General features: G+C 33.5%; 1 protein-coding gene across 3 annotated transcripts in view; it reads left to right on the top strand.

The window, feature by feature from the left end:
- The window catches only part of LOC143046267 (uncharacterized), a 172,443-nt gene that overhangs the window by 144,311 nt on the left and 7,165 nt on the right, over window positions 1-20,967 (top strand). For all 3 annotated transcript variants that reach the window (XM_076219342.1, XM_076219345.1, XM_076219344.1), the window contains 5 exons: window positions 479-817; window positions 2,327-2,389; window positions 4,366-11,661; window positions 13,696-13,755; window positions 14,619-14,708. In XM_076219342.1, coding sequence (XP_076075457.1) covers window positions 479-817; window positions 2,327-2,389; window positions 4,366-11,661; window positions 13,696-13,755; window positions 14,619-14,708 — 7,848 coding nt within the window. The remainder of the gene's footprint in view (window positions 1-478; window positions 818-2,326; window positions 2,390-4,365; window positions 11,662-13,695; window positions 13,756-14,618; window positions 14,709-20,967) is intronic.

Genomic DNA, 20,967 nt, shown 5'->3' with positions numbered 1-20,967 from the left:
AAACACCATTCTTTTTTTTTTCAAGGTAATAACAAAGAACACAAAAAACACTTGTTGATATGCATGTACTTATAGTGCAATACTGATCCAGTTACAACTAGAAATAACTTTAGATGCCTGGTTATAGTCCAAGTTAGTACAAGAATTGAATACAAAAAAAAAAACAAAAACATTCACATCTAGGTTTTGCAGTACACAAATAAAACTGTTTGATTCTATGTTGATTCGTTTGTTGTGAGTTCCAACATCTTCGAATTTTATGTCTCTTTTTTTTAGACAAAGTTCAAATTAAAAGTAAATGCTGATACAATAATGTATCAACGTCCTAAAAATTTTTTTAAACAGAAGTATTGGTTCTCACAAAATGATATCAATCCACAATATATGTATAATGGCATGATAAAATGGATGATTGGTGAAAGGTATATACAGGTAAATAAGATATCTTCTTATTGATGTATTATGTTTTCTTTTTCAGAGTTCTCAACCACCTCCAATGAATTAAATATTCAAGAACCTTTTGAATTTGACACATCAGAAAATGTGGCATCACAGTCAGAAGCCACCACATATATACCACCTATACATCAACAAATGGAAAGTCTTCAACGATCGGAAGGCAGAAATGTATTCTCCAGTTACGAAAATGTTTACGATGGAGTTCCTCTTGACCCAAAAATCAATCGAATGTCGGCAGATGCCAGCGAATTAGATATAGGAGACAGGTTTGATACAAAACAGAATGAGCAACTGCAGGCCTCAGATAGGTCATCAAGTTATGAAAAAATATACGAACAAGAATCAAGGGAGATAATAGGTGAGTCGAAAACCTCTCAATTACAAACATCTATATCATCTCGTCATGCATGTCCTATTTATATCACTGTTGAGGAAGGACTTGATAAGTTATCAGGGGAGGAAACCAAACATGATATCCATAAAGACTTCAAAGAAAGGTCATTGTCATGTGAATCACAGCTGGAAATAGGTTATCAGGAAGACCTCCGATATCGTCACAGCTCATCACCCGATATGTCTGCCTTCACCCCTTCCACATATCTTAGTGAATTCAGCAAAGGTAGCTTTCATCCACTTTAATGTCCTTCATTTAAGCTTTAGTTGTGCTTACACAGTCTGTTTGCTTTCAATGTCATGGGGATAGCACCTTTTTCGATTAAGTTCTCTTTTTAGGCACAAAAATTTTTGTCAAAATCTGTTTCAGTAGCATGTTTAGCTTCTTTTTTTTAGTCTCTTTTTTCTCATCTATTCATTTTTATAATAATAATGATATATAATAAATTCTTTATTTAAAGAGGTTAACTATTTTCTCTTAAGATTGATTGAAAGTAAGATAATATACTTTTACAACAGCAAAAGTACATTTCAACATTTTAATCAGTAAAAAAAATTAGAATTATACCTCAAAGGAAAAATCAAAATTGATTAGACAGCAATGAAATGATAATAAGAATATTGAATGATATGTTATGATTGTATTATAATAGTTAAAAAAAAATGGTAAATTTGTCCTAAGGTGATCAATAGTTCATATATTTTAATATGTAATAACTTTTTCTGGATTATGTATTTATTTAATTATGCAGTCTCTTATTTACATATGCATGTTTGTTGTTAATGCTGTAATACAGAAAACATAAAGATACCTATCTATATTCTTCAGAATTTCAAAAACAGAACATGAGATCCATTTATCATTATTTTTAGATGAAGAACCAAACGTATTGTTTTTCTTTCTTTCTTTCTTTCTTTTTTTGATATGACTGACAAATATATAATTTATACCCATCTTAAAGAATCAATTTAATGGTATCTTTATGTTCATATCTATTCATTCATTTTAATGTAACTGTAACATTGCATGGATGTTGTTTCTTCATCATTATTATTTATAACTATGTATTATGTTAGGATTATTATATAACTGAATAATTCATACTGGACATTATATCCTATAGATACATATTCTTGTATACACATGTATTAAGTTTGTCTCATAGATGATGAAGCCCAAAACATTTGGTTTTGTTAAATTTCAACCAAGTTTTCTTTCATTGTTAACAGGCAAATTTGAAATTAGATTTTTGTACATAGAATCATTCTTAATTTCAAATTATTTAGAATTTAAGAATATGTTAAAACTGTAATAACAAAATTTGTTTTTAGTCGGGAAAAAATATGATTTTGTAAGAATGCTTTTTACCAAAAAATGATTTATCAGAATTATGAACATTTTTGTTCTTGAGAAAATCTATATATATATATGCAAGATATAATGTTAGAGGATGTTTGCTTTCTTTACAAGCAGCCTTGGAGGAGGATAAATCTTCTGTTTCCTCCTCTCACTCTGAGGTAGCTGATGACCTACAAGGTACAGTGTTTCTATGTTTATAGTATTGCTTTGTATCTTTGGTTCCATCAGGTAGTGTGATATGCTAGTGTATAAATTTGTTCTAATTGCTCAGCTTTTTTAGCTTTTTTACTTTGGCATTTTTTTTGTCACAAAAACTTTTAATGGGGAATTACTTCATAATGAATTATGACATTACATTAAATATACATGTAACACATGATATTAAGTTTTTGATGTATAAAATTCATATCTGTCAAGACTTTAGACATGTACTTAAGAATGTCTAAGACACACATTTTATAAACTTACAAAATAAATAGAAGTAATGGTGTATTTTTTATACCTGAAGAAATGAAAATTGCTCAACCATCAACTTTGGTTTTCAAATAGATTATTTTTTTGTTGACTGATAGCTTTTGAAATCAAAATTCTTCAGGTCAAAAGATTGATTCAAGTGACTTTACCTTGGATTGTGAGAAATCTGTTTGCTCCAAAAAGGAGCCACTAGTTTTCATTAAACATAGCGCCTAGTACATAGCACCATTTGTACAAAAAAAAGTATACAATTGAAATAAAAGACTTTCCTCCTTTTTTATATTCGTCGATATAGATGGTAGCACTTCTCATAACACTTAAAATGTTCAATCTGCAATGACATTTATCACTGAAGTTTAAGTTTAGTTTTACAAAATCTTCATCATATTTGAACAGATTTCTAACTCTTTTATGAAATTTTCAATTGAACTGGGTATAGTTTCCTTCTTTCCCTGTTAACAAATTGGCTGTTAAATGTAAAAGAATTTCTCTTCTATATGAATAGCTCTGAACATTGTATATTGTTATGTGTATAATCACCTTTAATTCTATTTTGTAAGCAATGCTGCCCCATAAGTTCCATAAATTATACTTTTTATGTCCCATTTATGGGCATTATGTTTTCTGGTCTGTGCGTGGGTCCATCCAGTCGTACGGTCGTCCATCTGTCTGTCCCTCTTCAGGTTAAAGTTTTTGATGATTTGAAGTCCAATTAATAACTTGAAACTTAGTAAACATGTTCCTTATGATATGATCTTTCTAATTTTAATGCCAAATTAGAGATTTTATCCCATTTTCACGGTCCACTGAACTTAGAAAATGATATTGTGGTTGGTATTTAAAAAAAATTTGATATGTATGATAAATATGTGTAAGGTAAATTGTTGTTTTGTATGTTGGTGCAGTTGATAACTTTGAGAAATAAAATTTCTCTTAGTTAAAGAATTTCGATTTCAACAGCTATTATTTTTTACAATAATCTGACTATTTGCAAGAAAATTGAGTGCTCTTTGCTACAATATGAGATTTATTTGTTTTGGAATTTTAAATAAATTTGATCTGGTTGTTCTGTTTGTCAGCAGTTAGAATGTATTTGTATACTTGACTTGACACTATCATCTGCATTTAAGTACAAAATTATCCTTAATTTTACTTCACTAAATTTTGCATTAATTGTACATTCCGTGATACTTTTTACACGATAAAACTTGGCACTGTATTGACTTGCATGAGATAAGCCTTATCTTACACATAAAATCTAAATTTTGGTACAATAGCTTAAAAAAAACTAGTAATTTTTATGAAAAGTACTTTTTAAAAATCATTAAATCTGCGACTTTAGATAGTTTATAGAAGATGTGCATTGAACTTGTATCTAAATGGATGAATAAACCTATTTTAGAAATCTTAAGTTTTAAGCAAATTTTTGCTAAAAATTAATTTTTGCAAATTACAGAAATACAGGAAATCTCAGAAGGGACATTGAATAATATAATTGTTACTAAAAATAGAAATACTTGTAATATTCAAGCAGTTATCATTGCAATAATTTCTGATGTAGTATAATTTTTCTTATATTATCAAAATGTACCATGACAGTTTTTATTAGATTTAGAATTAGATAGTTATAACAAGTTTGTCTCATTAATGACTTACTAACTCTTACATAATCCATTTAGATGCCAAGTTGGTTGATGTGACAGAAGAAAAAGTTGTGGATACTGACGTAGAGGAACAGTTATCTCCCCTTGCCCCTCAAACTTCAGACAAACCAACTTTTTCCTTCTCTGAATCACCTGTTGATTCAGTTTCTCCTACTTATATCCAAGAGGAACTACCTGTCTCCCCTGTACAAGACTCCTTACCTGTAACAGGGAATATATCTGTGGGGGTGTCTCCGTCAGAATTTATAATGGAAGAAGATGAGAATCTGGAACCAGACCAGAGACACTTTAAAACAATAGAGCAACCAATGAAAGAGAAAACAGATGTAAGTGAAGAGAGAGAAGAAAGAATGGAAACACAAATTGCATGTACTGAAGAGAAAGATGAAAGGATGGAAACACAAATTATTTGTACTGAGATTAAATCAAAAGACATCTGTAGATCAAAGGAGGTTATAATGAAACAAGACAGTATCTTTTCAGATTCATTTGATGAACCAGTATCAGATGAAAGGAAAGATCAGCTTAATGATATGGCATTTGAAAATTATGCATTCAGTGAAGAAGACACTGAATTAGAACAAATAACTAAACAGACCCCATCTAAGGGATCTGGCAGGGAAATTTCCCCAGAAGACCTTAGAGAATCATTCAATGAGTTCAGTTTTAATGAAAATCAATTAACAGAACTTAAAGCAGACCTGAGGAAAACTGGACAACAAGGTGTGTATGAAGCCAAGAAAGACGAGTATGCCCAAACTCATCGGACACCTAGCGATGATAGCTATAAGATAGAACCTGCTCTGAATGAGGCAGACGAGGATGAAATGTTAGATGAAGCTGCAGGTGGTTACTTTGCACCACAAGACAATCAACTTCCTGTGTTGACTCAATCTGATACCAGTACCGACAGTTCCGGTGGTGTGTATGATGAGACAACAGGAACATTTACAAGAGAGCCATGGGAAGTAGCTCAACAGTTCAAACGTCAATTCTCTGATCCATTTAAAGAACAAGAAGATGAGCCCTCCTCGTCACAAATTCAAACGGCTCAATCAATAGACATGGGCAGCTTCTATAGACAAGAGCGTTTAGACATATCAGGAATATCAGAGTACACAGGAAGTGATGAAACAATCTGTGATTCATATCGTAAATTATCACAAATGTTTCATAGTGAACCACATGATCAGATCTCAGAAACACATGATAAAACTGTTATATCTAGTATCCTGGAAAGTAGGAAGTACGAGTTAGAGATGTTGCAGAGATCTGAAACAGAGGCTGAAGTAGAATCTGCAGAGGTTGCCGTTCAGTTCCCAGAATCCTTTGTTCTCAACATGCCTGGTGCAGAGAAAAGAGGTGCATCAACCGAATGTTTGATATCAGATGTACTTTATGGAAGAACTGATGATGTTTCTGGTGAAGATCTGTTTGCAAGGGAAGATGTAACCACTGACACTTCTCTGACTCCTGTGACAGAAAATTTACCGTTAGAGGCAGAGGTTGTCAGTAGAATATCACGGATTGCTCAGGAGGAGTTATTACAGGAATCTTCTGATGAACGTGATAGATCAATATCTCCATCTATTGACAGTGATGATTTGCAGGATGAATGTACACCTCAGGAACGACCTTCAAATTTTGCATCTGGAAAATTCCCTATGGGTTTAACCCATTTTGGTAAAAACCTTGCTGACAATGAGATTTATGAGTCTTCAGAAACAGGTGGCGATACAACAGAAGAGAAATTATCACCCATTGAGGAAACGCCAACTGATGAATTCCCAGAGGAACTGGAGGAACAGGATGAAAGTCAGATACCTATAACAGAAAAACGAGTGACATTCCAAGCTGACACTCAACATTTACAGTCATTATCTAGTGAGGAATTAATTAAGACATCTACCTCGTCATCAGAAATGGAACCAACTCTGTTGGCAGCTTCATATGATTTAGATTCTGGTCATGTTTCCAGAGTAGTAGCCACGTACGATGTGTCTCCTGATTCTGTGGAGAAGCAGTTCCCAGTCCCTGCTATGACTAAAGCCATATTATCCAGTCCTGAAGATGATGTCTTTGAAGAGGAATCACAAAGTGATGTGGCAAGCCCAAACTTGTTAGTAGTATCACCTAGAGGGAAACAACAACCACTTCAAGTATCAAGTTCTACTGAGTCTTACGTCCCATCACCTCCTGCTCCTACACCAAAAGATGCTACAAATGGACATGATATACAGCCAGATCTAGAGGGAGCTGCCATCAAGCTTCAAGATACATTTGCTGAGCAAGAAACAGAAGATCAGTCAAAATCAGAAACAGAGGCAGTCACAGAACAAGAAATCATTCAGATTGATTCAGTGGAACAAGAATTAGCTGAGGAACCCAGTTCTCCATTTGAACTGGTATCAGATACAGATTTAGAAGGTTTTAAAGACTACATGGAAGAGTATGAAAAGGTACAAATGCTTAGGTCAATAGAATCAATGGCAACATCTAGTAGTTTTACAGATGTTGGAGAAATGGACAAATCAGCACAATCATTAGAGATCATTAGTCCCTTGTGTTCAACAAAAGGGGAAGCAACTCCAGCTCAATCCTATGACAAAAGTGAATCATCATTTGAACATTCCTCACCGATCAGCAGTGAAGCCAGTGAGAAAGGCATAGGATCCCCATTTGATATTCCACAGATGGTAGAGTTTTCTAATCTTTTACCCGATCTTACTGAAACACCGGCTATAGTCAATGAAGAACAAACAGAAGAAAAGGAAGAGACAGTTCAGCTACCTAATGGTCCTACCGAAGTAGAGTACAGCCCTACTATAGATTTAGATTACAGCTATGGTGGGGAAGCCTCAGCCAGTCAAACAGAGGAGGTTCAACAAATTCAAACAACTGTACAGCAAACTGATTCAATTGTCCCAGATGAATCAGTTGTCCAGGAAGAATCAGTTGTCCAGGAATCAGAAAGTCCACAAAATGTTGATATTCAACCTAGGGAAAATGTGATGATTGAATCTAATACTGAAGGAATGATGGAGTCGATACCAGGACAGGATCGATTATTAATGTCGGATCAAACACTGTATGGATATGACATGCCATCAGAAGAAAGTGGTCTGCATTCTCTATCAACATCTCTTCTTGAAACATCTGTAAGACATGATACTGAAGCAGATTTGGATTCTGTTAGCTACTCTGTAGGTTTGACATCCCAAGGTGATGAGGAAGCCTCTGATCAAAGTGAAAGTAGAGATATCACCATGAGAACAACTGATCAAAGTGAAAGTAGAGATATCACCATGAGAACAACTGATCAAAGTGAAAGTAAAGATGTCACCATGAGAACAAGTGATAAAATAACCATGGAATTAGTACTCACAGAACAAACTCAGACTGAGACAGGAGGACAGTATGCTAGAAGTCCTGGTGAAGTTTATCCAGGCAAAAGAGCATTGCAGTTGTCTGACATAGAACAACAGAGAAGTCTGGAAAAGGAAGCTGAGATGGAAATCTTAGTTAGATCTTCAGAAGATTTAGAGGATTTATTAAATGACAAAACAGTTGACCCAGATTTAGATGAGGAAATAGCTGAGATATCAAAGCATTATGAAGAACAAGAGATGCCTGTAGCTATATGTAAGACAGATGAATTAGGAGCCACATGTATGTTGGATGAAGGAGATCTTGAGGTCAAGTCTATGGATGATCTTCAGAGGCCAGTATCAAGTGAATCTTATTTTTCACAGTTAGATTTTGCTGAAGGAGATGATGATGAGTGCCAGGAATTGTTTGATTTAAGGATTGATTCTGCTGATTTGGAAAGGCCAGTAACTCCTACACCAGTAGATCAGAAGCAGCATACTTTCCATGATGAGGGAGACAATGCCGAGGAGGATGATGAAGATATTGAGGAGGCTGCTGAAGAATTGGTAGATTCTGTAATACTTGAAGCATATAGCCGTGTGCATAGGGACGAGAACTCAAACAGCTCTGAGGTAGTGGATGAACAGATGGTAAAGTCAGTAGAATCTCTGGAAGAAAAAGACGAAGTGCCAAATCTTGCCCCTGTACAAATTACTGTTACTGGTCCAAGATTGATAAGGCAGCTATCAGAGGACATACCCGAAATAACAATCACACAGCATTTACATGATGAGGAGAGCTCAGACGAAGAAAAATACTTATCTTGTTATAAAACAGAACCAGAAGTAAAAACTGAAAGTAGAGAGGAAACAGAAAGTAAGCATTTTGTTGAAGAAGAGGAACTTATATCTGCCAGCCAATCACAACAAATAATGGCCGAAATTCATGGGCAAGGAATTACTGCCACTTGTATCCCTGAAGAAGATGAGGAAGTTGAAGAAGAAATTTTACCTCAAGCTGTACAGCCTGTTGCTTCACGAAGACCAGATAGAGACTATACTGATTTTGGACCCACATGTATACCCGAGGAGGAAGACATCGAAGAAGATGACATGAAAGTTGAAACAGTATCAAAGTCATCAGCTACTAGACCCTTACAAGTATTTCCATACCCTGGAGTTGATTTGACAGATTCAAAGAAAGTCACTTCAACAAAACAAACCAGTTCATCAGAGTTTGATTCCAAACATTATCAGGAGTCAAGTAGTTCCTATAGTTACTCTGAAACCAGACAAACCACACATATAGAAACTTCCGTTACATCATCTGTGTCACATGATCTTGTGTCATTAGAACGGAGTATTAATCAAGGTGACAAAGGTCATGAAGATATTGACTCAGAATCTCTTGAAGACTATAAAGCAGAAAAACCTGAAGATGAAGATAATGAAAAAATAGAACAAAATTCAGATGACCATTTTTTTGAATTTGCCTCTGGTCTTGATACACTCACTGATAGCATAGTAACAGAACTGACTGAATCAAAACCAGAGGACATTGGTGCTGAAACTCCTACCGATAACGAATTCAAAAGTATTGTACCTGATGAACCTATAATTGAATCACATGACAGTAGTTTCCATGAGGATGCTGGAGACTCTTCGAGTATTGACAGTTTTACAACAGTCGTAGCTGCTGAGGAACAGGAAGATGATGATGAAAAAGCTGATAAAAGAATGGATGACTTTAGTTCTATGACATCATCTTTTCATTCTGATATTCAAGGACCTGAAGATGAAATACATGAAGCTTCGGGTCCATTAGTTGACTGGGGACAGGAACCTTTATTTGACCTTGAAAGTGGAGCTTTTCCTGTGGAGGAAAAACCAGTGACTGCTAGCAAGCTGATTCCTATTACTGTTAAACATGAAAAAACAACTGATGATACAAAAAAGAAGAAACAAGAACAGGAAGAAAAATCAAAAATTGAAACAGAAGCCTTAAAACGTAAATTGTTGGAATTAGAGGTAAAACATGAGCAACTTATACAAGAAGAAAAGGAGGATGAGGACTATGGAGAGGGACCTTTGATAGAGTGGGGCCCAAGAGAGGAAGATGGCAGTGAATCCTCATTTGAAAGTGATAGATATGAGTACATAGATAAAACAGCATTATCAATTATAACAGAATTATCAGAGGAAGATAAGTTTGAGATGATAGACAAGGATGACATGATGTCAGAATCTTTATCAGATCGACCTTACAGTTCACCAGAGTATCCTCCTCCTAGTCCGGGCAACTTCAAAAGTAAGAGTGGGGAGAAAGATGATATATCTATTACTTCTTCACTGTTGGAATTTGAGAGACTAGAACAAGAGATTGAGCAGGGTGCATCTCGTGGTTCTATAGAAACTGACAAAGACAGTCAAAAAGGATCCGGGGACGATCGACTTAGAGATGATATCTCAATTACTTCATCTGTAGCAGAGTTTGAACGATTTGAGCGAGAAGTTTGTCAGTCTAGCTCTACAAGCTCAGTTGAAAAAATACCTTCATCTGACAGTAAAAGTAGTGACATTGAAGGATCAAGGTCTTCTCTAGGTGAAGTGGAAAAATTAGACCAAACAATAGAAGAGAGACGCATCTCTGTAGAAAGTTACAAACAGAGGAGTGAGACTTCTTCAATGGCTTCACTAATTGAGTTTGAAAAAATAGAACAAGAACTCCTATTGGCTGAAGAACTTGAGGCTGAAGCACAAAAGATTGTTTCAATATTGGAAGCAGGGACTTTACTATCGAAGCAACAATATGAAAGTCAGACTGACAGCATATCAGAAGAGAAAACGTTAATCAAAGATAGGGATATTGATAATGATTCTATTGATGGCAAAGAGGAATTAGAAGATTCTCTTGGAGAAAAAAAGTCACAGAAAGATCTGGAAGATGATGAAGATTCATTGGACGGTGAATCAGACATAACCTCTATGACCTCTAGCGTTGTGATGGTGGGAGGAGACTTGATGTCAACATCAAACATTTCTCAGGCATCCCAGACTTCACAAAAATCATCAAAAAGCTCTTCAAAAGAATCAGATTCATTACGGGATGATTCTCTGATGAAAATATCAACTGATTCTTTAGGAGAACAGTTTGGATTCAAACCTCACAAAGATAAATATGATAATGACTCTTTGCTCGATATGGAAGGGGTCATGGAAAGGTCAACTGACTCACTTGAAAATGAGCAAAAGGTTGAAACTGATTCACTTCAAGGTCATGAAGATGTCATGCAGACATCTGGTGATTCATTGGAAGAGCAACTAACTGGCTCAGACAAACAAGAAAGTATTATGGAATCGTCCTTCTACAGTATTACAAGTTCAAACTTCTCAAGGTCATCAGCTGACACAATGAGGTCAGCAGGGTCAAAAAGTGACTCAAGTACTGATATAATGCAGGTTTCAAAAGAATCAATGGAAGACAGGAAGAAACGAGAGAAAAATTGGTTAATAGATAATTACCATAGCTATAAAACAACAGGTATTGGCAGTCCTTTTATAGATTACCAAGGCAATGTAGAACCTGAACTCACAAGTTTTCATATAGAAGATAATTATGAATTCTCATCAAAACAATCCGATTGTAGCGAAGATACCCCAATCACACCAAAACCATTTTCATGGGGACCTTACGAGGAGAGAAAGAGAATTTACACCATGGCAGAATGGGAAGCTATGAAGGAAGAAAAGAGAAGAGCTTCAATAACACCAAAACTGGAGAAAGATGATGACGATGATGATGATAATGACATTAAGATTGATACCAAAGATAAAACTGCCACTGTGATAATCTCAAAAAAATCCTCTAGCCAAACTGTAACTTCTTACTCCTCCTCCTCCTCCTCCTCTCACCAAACGTGGTCTACTGACAGTACTAACAAAGGTATTACTAATGTTGTCTTATGGTTGGTCCAATGTTCTTCTTTCTATCATTCATACTAATGCCATTGTCCTCCCATTTACATAAACTAAAACCATTGTCCACCACTTCCATATTTATACTGATGCCATTGTCCCATCATTTACATATTTATACTAAAGCCATTAAGAACCATTTACATAAAACAGCCTTAAAACATCCCTCTCTCTCTCTCTCTCTACCTCAGGTTTATTCCATTTTTCATATAAACTTATATACCAAACTGAAATTTATTCTTTTTTATTATCTCTCTCTCTCTATTTGTGTTATTAGATATGTACTGTGATATAGATTTGCAGGCCTATTACATAGTAATTGTTTTAAGTAGGTTTCTGTTGTTGTATAAATCATGGAAGGTATTGGTTCATTCCATCTTTAGTCTACTTCATTAACTAACCCCTAACAGTACTCAATCTTTCTCTTCGTGGTATTACTCATTCCTTCAAACATTATCTTTGCCATTATTGACAGATTGTATTTCATAATTGATACACTAATTAATTATATTTAGATTATGAAAGGAACATTGGACCAATCAAAACTTAGTGCATGTCTGTAATACTTATATAGTTTTATTTAGTTCCTTGATATTTAGCTTTCATTGTCCTACGTTTTTCTCTGTCCATACTATATATATATACATATTGATTTAGATGCATTCAGTGTTATACAATACATTTTGATTCATTTATAGCTTATTTAAAAATAATTGAACATAGAAGCATCAACTATTTTTTTATTTTGTCCTTAGTAACTTTAGAAAGTAAGATATAAACTTTTTGTTGTTATAATTGGTCCAAGATCTCAAATGGTCTCAGATTTAACATAAAATATCTAAAATAATATTTAATTAAAATATTATGTTAATATCAAAAAGGGAAATGTTCAATGTTGAGATATCAGGAATGCAAGATGCCATTTTTACCCTAACACAATTAAAACATTTTATTGTTAGAGCAACATTATATTTTTATCATTTTGAAACTTTTTCGATACAGTAGGGTTATTTTACAAATATTTTGGGTTTTGTCCCCTTGTAGAGTGGAAGATTATTTTAGAAATTTATTTTTGTTGAAATTCCTGTTGAATTCTACGAATCTGCATTCCTTCACACAGTAAACCCTCATTAATTCAATTCTGGATTATTTCCCCTTGCAGAATTTATTTCAGAAATTTATTTTTGTTGAAATTCCTGTTGAATTCTATGAATCTGCATTCCTTCACACAGTAAAACCTCATTAATCAAATTTTGAATTATTTCCCCTTGCAGAATGGAAGATTATTTCAGAAATTTATTTTTGTAGAAATTCCTGTAGAATATGTGTTCCTTCACACAGTAAAACCTTGTTAATCTAATTCTATGGTAAAATATGTCTACTTGACAGAAAAATGTTTTATTCATTCCACTTTATATCTGATAAGTATAGATAGTCATGTATAACTTGGTTACTGTAAGATCTTTAATAATACAGGCACTTTATAATTGAACATGTATTAGTTTTGTTTACTGTAAGGAAGAACTCTTTTCAGTTAAAGATTCATGGCATTGATGAATATTTGAACCATTTTATCTAGATTCATTCAAGGTGTTCATATTTTGTCCAAAACTATTAATAGTCTTCTTTGAAAAATCACTGTTTTTAACTTGTGTTTATATATATTTTTTATACTTCATTTTTGCATGTTTGTTGTTCTATTTTTTGTTAGATATATTGTAATATATTCCAGATTATATATTATATTTAGATTGTACTTAAAATTAATAAAATAGGTTTTCAAAAAAATGTATTTGTATACAAATGAAAAGAAACTTTAAAATTTTATTCATAAATTTTAGCTTAAATTGTAATTTCAACCTCAAGTATAGTTGGAGATAGATTTTTATGACTTTAATGGGTGTATAGAGAAAATACAGTTTTGTGCTTTAATTGAGAGTAATGTACAGAAACCTTTGTTGATATGAAGTAAAGACCTTAAATATGTTCTGACCATTTTCAGACCAAGGAGAGGCGTTTGTAAGAGAAAAGGATTCTTCAGAAATTCCTATACAAATCAAAGGTGATTCTTGTGTTGTAAGGCTGTTGTTATACTCTGTTATTTTTTATGTTCACTCTGTTTATGTTGAGGACAAATACATTTTTATGTTCCTTTATTTGTCTTGATATTTTTCAATTTTTCTGTCAATTTATTTATCTATTTTTTTCTTTATAATTTTTGTTAATTTCTGAGAAGCTATTTATTCTATATATTCACAAATTGTTTATTACTTAAATTTACATTAAGAATTGTGTGGGGTTAAACATTTATAAAGGCCCAAAACAAAGTATAAAAATCAGTTGAAAAGGGCTGAACTCATCAGAACAGTATAGCAGCAATAGACGGGATGTAGCAGGGTATTAATACATCCCTCACAACAACAAATAGATCTTAGAGTACTCACAGTTACTGACAGCTTGTTCAAAGACAATAGCAACTAATAAAAGCATCATATATGTAATGTATCTAAGACTAAAATATCAATCAGAATGCACCCAACATCCAACAGATTTAGTGTCAACATCATAAACAGTCATAGAAAAACATCAGAGGCAGATTTTGGGGGGTGGGGGTCAGGGGCCCTGGCCTTTTGAGGAAAAATTTTGGTTGCTTATATAGGGAATCACTGAAGCATGACGGGAGCGGAGCCCCCTCTTAGGCAGTCAGTGGGCCCCCACTTATGAAAATTTCTGGATCCGCCACTGAACATGACCTTGTGCAATGCTAAGATATAGGTATCGAAATATTGGGGAACAGTGATGTGCTTTTTTAAAGCATTATCCAGTGGTTTGGCATGATTTTAATAGGTTAAAGGCCTGAAGAAACTCATTTACAAAATATTTGTTTGAGCAAAAAGCAGTAACCGTTAGCATGTTTTATTTAAGCAGAACGACTACACTCTATAGATGATGGTACTCCTGAGTATGATATTACAGAACATCCTGAGTTATTACAGGGTATACCAGAACATTTGGGTACGAGTCCCGTCATGTTTGTTATTGTAAACCTACGTTCATCACACTTGTTGTTACTTAATGTTATCTCTAGGTTTTGATAGTATTTTTTTTGTTGTATTCACATTTTAGCAGGATTTACATGTGTTGTTTATCTTTTTTATACCGTATATGAATTTATAAAAAAGTGTTTGATATTATTGTATATAAAAACTAATCTGTCTTATAAATATTGCAGCACTTTTTATTATTTTTAAACATTTGTTTTGTACATTTTAGCATTTTGACAGGCTTTCAATATTTTATGCAGAGACGGTTGAGAAAGATTTACTTGTGTTATATCATATATAGACATTTTAGCTGGACGTCTTGTTTTTTTTATATGTACGTTAAATAGTAGGAATAGCTGGTATTTTATATAGAGTGAACATTTAAATATGATGTCATAGGATATTATATCATATGTTAATTAATTAGAAAGTCTTGTCAATGTTATAAAATTACTTAAGTGTTATTATTTGACAAGGTAAACATTTGAGCAAGAATTTGACAAGGTAAAGGTTTAAGCTAAAAAAAAATCAGTATTAACATATGAGCAAGAATTTGCCAATTTTAACATTTGAGCAATACTTGCCAGTGTTAACATTAGAGCAAGAATTTGGCAAGGCTAAAGTTTGAGCAATACTTGCCAGTGTTAACATTTGTGCTATACTTGTCAGTGTTAACATTTGAGCAAAACTTGCCACTGTTAAATTTGAGCAGTTATGGCCAGTGTAAACATTTGAGCAATACTTGACACTCTTAAAATTTGAGCAAAACTGGCCAATTTAAGTATTTGAACAGGACTTACTGGTGTTTATACTTGAGCTGGACTTGTTAGTTTTAAAATTTGTTGCAGTAATATTTTTATTATGCCCCACCTACAATAGTAGAGGGGCATTATGTTTTCTGGTCTGTGGCTCCGTTCGTCCGTCCGTCCGTCCGTCCGTCCGTCCGTCCAGGTTAAAGTTTTTGGTCAAGGTAGTTTTTGATGAAGCTGAAGTCTAATCAACTTGAAACTTAGTACACTTGTTGCTTATGAGATGATCTTTCTAATTTTTAAGCCAAATTAGACTTTTGACCCCAATTTCACGGTCCACTGAACATAGAAAATGAAAGTGGTAGTTTCAGGTTAAAGTTTTTGGTCAAGGTAGTTTTTGATGAAGCTGAAGTCCAATCAACTTGAAACTTAGTACACTGGTTGCTTATGATATGATCTTTCTAATTTTAATGCCAAAGTAGATAATTACCCAATTTCACAATCCATGGAACATGGAAAAGGATAGTGCGAGTGGGGCATCCGTGTACTTTGGACACATTCTTGTTATTTCATGCAATAGAATAATGATTGAATATTGTTTATGAATAACTTCAATATTAGATTCACAAAAATGTTCCACTATTTAAATTAACATAAAACAACATCCTGCTCAAATTTATTTCATAAGACTGTTGTAATGTGATTACTATTACAAGCCTTCATAAGACTGTTGTAATGTGATTACTATTACAATCCTTCATAAGACTGTTGTAATGTGATTACTATTACAATCCTTCATAAGACTGTTGTAATGTGATTACTATTACAAGCCTTCATAAGACTGTTGTAATGTGATTACTATTACAATCCTTCATAAGACTGTTGTAATGTGATTACTATTACAATCCTTCATAAGACTGTTGTAATGTGATTACTATTACAAGCCTTCATAAGACTGTTGTAATGTGATTACTATTACAATCCTTCATAAGACTGTTGTAATGTGATTGTCCAATCTTTATATTTACAATATTATCTTCCTTCTTGAACTTTAGTTTTGTCAGTGGATGTTTACCTAATATTGTCACATTGTTGTATCTATAACAGAAGAAATCTAGATTTTTTCTAGTAATGTTGACATATTTTTTTCTCAATCTTGTTACAAATGTGCAAAAATATTCCATCAAGGAAATTAAAAGTGCTTTGTGCAAGCCTGAGATATAGTTCTTTGATTTATGTTGAGTACAAATAATATTTATATCTTAGACAATGAAATATTATTGACTCTATAGTTTAATACTGAAAACTATTCAGAAGCAGATAAATTACTGAAATGAAGGGGGTTATAAGAAAATTATATGATCAGCCTCATATTTCTAAATTCCTTTATTTCACATTTTGGATTTTTTGGACATGGGATGAATTTTAAAAGGAAAAGGAAAATATATTACAAATAATTTGTGCTGCTACATTTTAGCCCATTTTTTAGCTCACCTGGCCCAAAGGGCCAAGTGAGCTTTTCTCATCACTTGGCGTCCGGCGTCCGTCGTCGTCCGTCGTCGTCGTCGTCGTCGTCCGTCGTCGTCCTGCGTTAACTTTTACAAAAATCTTCTCCTCTGAAACTACTGGGCCAAATTTAACCAAACTTGGCCACAATCATCATTGGGGTATCTAGTTTAAAAAATGTGTCCGGTGACCCGGCCAACCAACCAAGATGGCCGCCATGGCTAAAAATAGAACATAGGGGTAAAATGCAGTTTTTGGCTTATAACTCAAAAACCAAAGCATTTAGAGCAAATCTGACATGGGGTAATATTGTTCAACAGGTCAAGATCTATCTGCCCTGAAATTTTCAGTTGAATCGGACATTTCGTTGTTTGGTTGCTGCCCCTGAAATGGTAATTTTAAGGAAATTTTGCTGTTTTTGGTTATTATCTTGAATATTATTATAGATAGAGATAAACTGTAAACAGCAATAATGTTCAGCAAAGTAAGATCTACAAATAAGTCAGCATGATCAAAATGGTCAGTTGACCACTTTAGGAGTTATTGCCCTTTATAGTCAATTTTTAACCATTTTTCGTAAATCTTAGTAATCTTTTAGAAAAATCTTCTCCTCTGAAACTACTGGGTCAAATTTAACCAAACTTGGCCATAATCATCATTGGGGTATCTAGTTTAAAAAATGTGTCCGGTGCCCCGCCCAACCAACCAAGATGGCCGCCATGGCTAAAAATAGAACATAGGGGTAAAATGCAGTTTTTGGCTTATAACTCAAAAACCAAAGCATTTAGAGCAAATCTGACATCAAGAAAATTGTTCATCAGGTCAAGATCTATCTGCCCTGAAATTTTCAGATGAATCAGACATTCCGTTGTTGGGTTGCTGCCCCTGAAATGGTAATTTTAAGGAAATTTTGCTGTTTTTGGTTATTATCTTGAATATTATTATAGATAGAGATAAACTGTAAACAGCAATAATGTTCAGCAAAGTAAGATCTACAAATAAGTCAACATGACCAAAATGGTCAGATGACCACTTTAGGAGTTATTGCCCTTTACAGTCAATTTTTAACCATTTTTCGTAAATCTTAGTAATCTTTTAGAAAAATCTTCTCCTCTGAAACTACTGGGCCAAATTTAACCAAACTTGGCCATAATCATCATTGGGGTATATAGTTTAAAAAATGTGTCCGGTGACCCGGCCAACCAACCAAGATGGCCGCCATGGCTAAAAATAGAACATAGGGGTAAAATGCAGTTTTTGGCTTATAACTCAAAAACCAAAGCATTTAGAGCAATCTGCCATGTGGTAAAATAGTTTATTAGGTCAAGATCTATCTGCCCTGAAATTTTCAGATGAATCGGACCACCCGTTATGGGGTTGCTGCCCCTGAATTGGTAATTTTAAGGAAAGTTTGCAGTTTTTGGTTGTTATCTTGAATATTATTATAGATAGAGATAAACTGTAAACAGCAATAATGTACAGCAAAGTAAGAACTAAAAATAAGTCAGTATGACCAAAATAGTCAATTGACCCCCTAAGGAGTTATTGCCCTTCATAGTCAATTTTTAACAATTTTCTTAAAATTTGAAGATTTTCAATAACATTTTCCACAGAAAGTACTGTTATAGATAGAGATAATTGTAAGCAGCAAGAATGTTTAGTAAAGTAAGATCTACAAACACATCACCATCATCAAAACACAATATTGTCATGAATCCATCTGTGTCTATTGTTTGATATTGACATAGACCAAGGTGAGCGACACAGGCTCTTTAGAGCCTCTAGTTTTAACAGAACAACACTATTTAGAATAGAACAACTCTTTTTAGAACAAAACAACACTATTTAGAACAGAACAACACTTTTTAAAACGAAACGGCACTATTTAAAACAGTATAACACTGTTTAGAACAGAACAACACTATAAAGAACAGAACACTATTTAAAACAGGACAACACATTTTAGAACAGGACAACACTATTTAGAACAGAACAACACTATTTAGAATAGGACAACTCTATTTATAACAAAACAACAATTTTTAAAACGAAATGGCACTATTTAAAACAGTATAACACTGTTTAGAACAGAACAACACATTTTAGAACAGAACAACACTATAAAGAACAGAACACTATTTAAAACAGGACAATGCTATTTAGAACAGGACAATGCTATTTAGAACAGGACAATGCTAATTAGAACAGGACAACTTTATTTAGAACAGAACAACACTATTTAGAACAGGACAACACTATTTAGAATAGAAAACACTTTAGAAACTTTTTTTTTACATTTTTGATGTGTAGAGCTTTTTATCCTGTAAAACATTTCAGTTCAAATGCACCAACTGAATGCCCACACAGATAAGCTAGCATAACAATAAATTAACAGGCTTATTAGTCTCTTAATCAAAAAAATAAATGTAAGGATATACTTGTTAAAACACACAAATAACACAATTCTGTTGACACCTGTCATGTTATAAAGGTGATTCTTAACATTTTGTAATGACACGATTATAACATAATTATTATGTAATTAAGACAGAACAAGGTCAAAGTTGACACTTCATTAGAATTTACATACATTTTACATTTATTTCAGTCAGAAAGCTATAAAATTTGTCATAAATTTAACAAATTGAAACAAACATGCAGTAGCTTATCTTGATTGCCTAGAATTATCTGATGAACTGGTAATTAGGTAATAAAATACTATGTGCACTATATGGTAAAAAGTTACTTAAGTTTATATAATTTGACTATTTAGCTTTCATAAAATACTGTTTACAAATTTCCATCTACCAGAGAGAACAAATCGTGTTAAACTTTTCAAAATGATTTTTTGTAGACAAAAAAGGAGGATTTCCTGTGTTATAACTTATATATGTATTACCATTTCTAACACTAACAATACAAAATAAACGTAATCTGTCCTTTAAGTAGGATCACTACTCTCTTCACTTATTACTCAAAACTTGCCAAAATATAGCTTCTAAATATCCAGTAAAATGTCCATGTCTGCAAAATACTTTTCAATTAAAAGATTAAACAAATAAGATGTTGATGATTGATTGATGTTTTTAAGTATGTACTTAGGTGAGGGCTTGTGAAATTCAAAAAATCAAAAATTTCAAATTGATACTATAAGTGAAAAGAGCATTGGTTAAGAATCAAAATAAGCGAAAAATATTGATAGGTCATGCATGGACCTCCTTTTCGAGATATTTGATATATTTAAAATATGGCGGCAAAAGGCTGACTCAGACTTTTACCTTATATTTGCATTGGTATTATTTGGGTCTCAAATCAAAAGAAAGAAAATCAACAATCTGCTATAATTTTGGTAAATGACCTTTTATGAGCTATTAAATCTTGTATAAAAAAATAAACGGGTGTTAGGCCAATTAAAATTAATTGATAGATTTTCATCCCCGCCTGCCCCTCTGAAATCTTCCCGCCCCGATTTTTTTTATTTTTGAAAAAAATACGATTTCCGGATTTTGTTTATTTCCGTTACCGGTAACCGTTGATAATTTCGTTTCATGTAAAACTTCCTGTTTCAAATTTCGGTTTTCTTATTTCTTAGAGTATTCTTACTGAATGATTAAGTTGATATATTCTGCTGATCTATGATGAAAACATCATTTACCGAGAATAGAGATTGATTACGAGAAGGGCGTGAAATATTCGGGTTACGAGTAATACGCTGTGTCCAAGAACGCAAATCGCTGTAGCGTATGTCACAAATGACACAAATGTTTGTGAGTAAAACACCTTGGATTTATTTTATTTATGCAATGACTTTGTGTCAAGAAATTTGGACTGTGAATGAAACCCAAAAGTGTTAGAATCGTGGAACACATTTGACTGGAATAAAGAAATTGACACAAGCATGAACTTTTAAGCTCACCTGGCCCAAAGGGCCAAGTGAGCTTTTCTCAGCACTTGGCGTCCGGCGTCCGTCGTCTG

Source organism: Mytilus galloprovincialis, chromosome 9 (genome assembly GCF_965363235.1).
Source record: "Mytilus galloprovincialis chromosome 9, xbMytGall1.hap1.1, whole genome shotgun sequence".
In the NCBI taxonomy this organism is placed as follows: Eukaryota; Metazoa; Mollusca; class Bivalvia; order Mytilida; family Mytilidae; genus Mytilus; species Mytilus galloprovincialis.
Note: the sequence above shows the minus strand (reverse complement) of the source record. Positions and strands in the feature narration are given on the sequence as shown.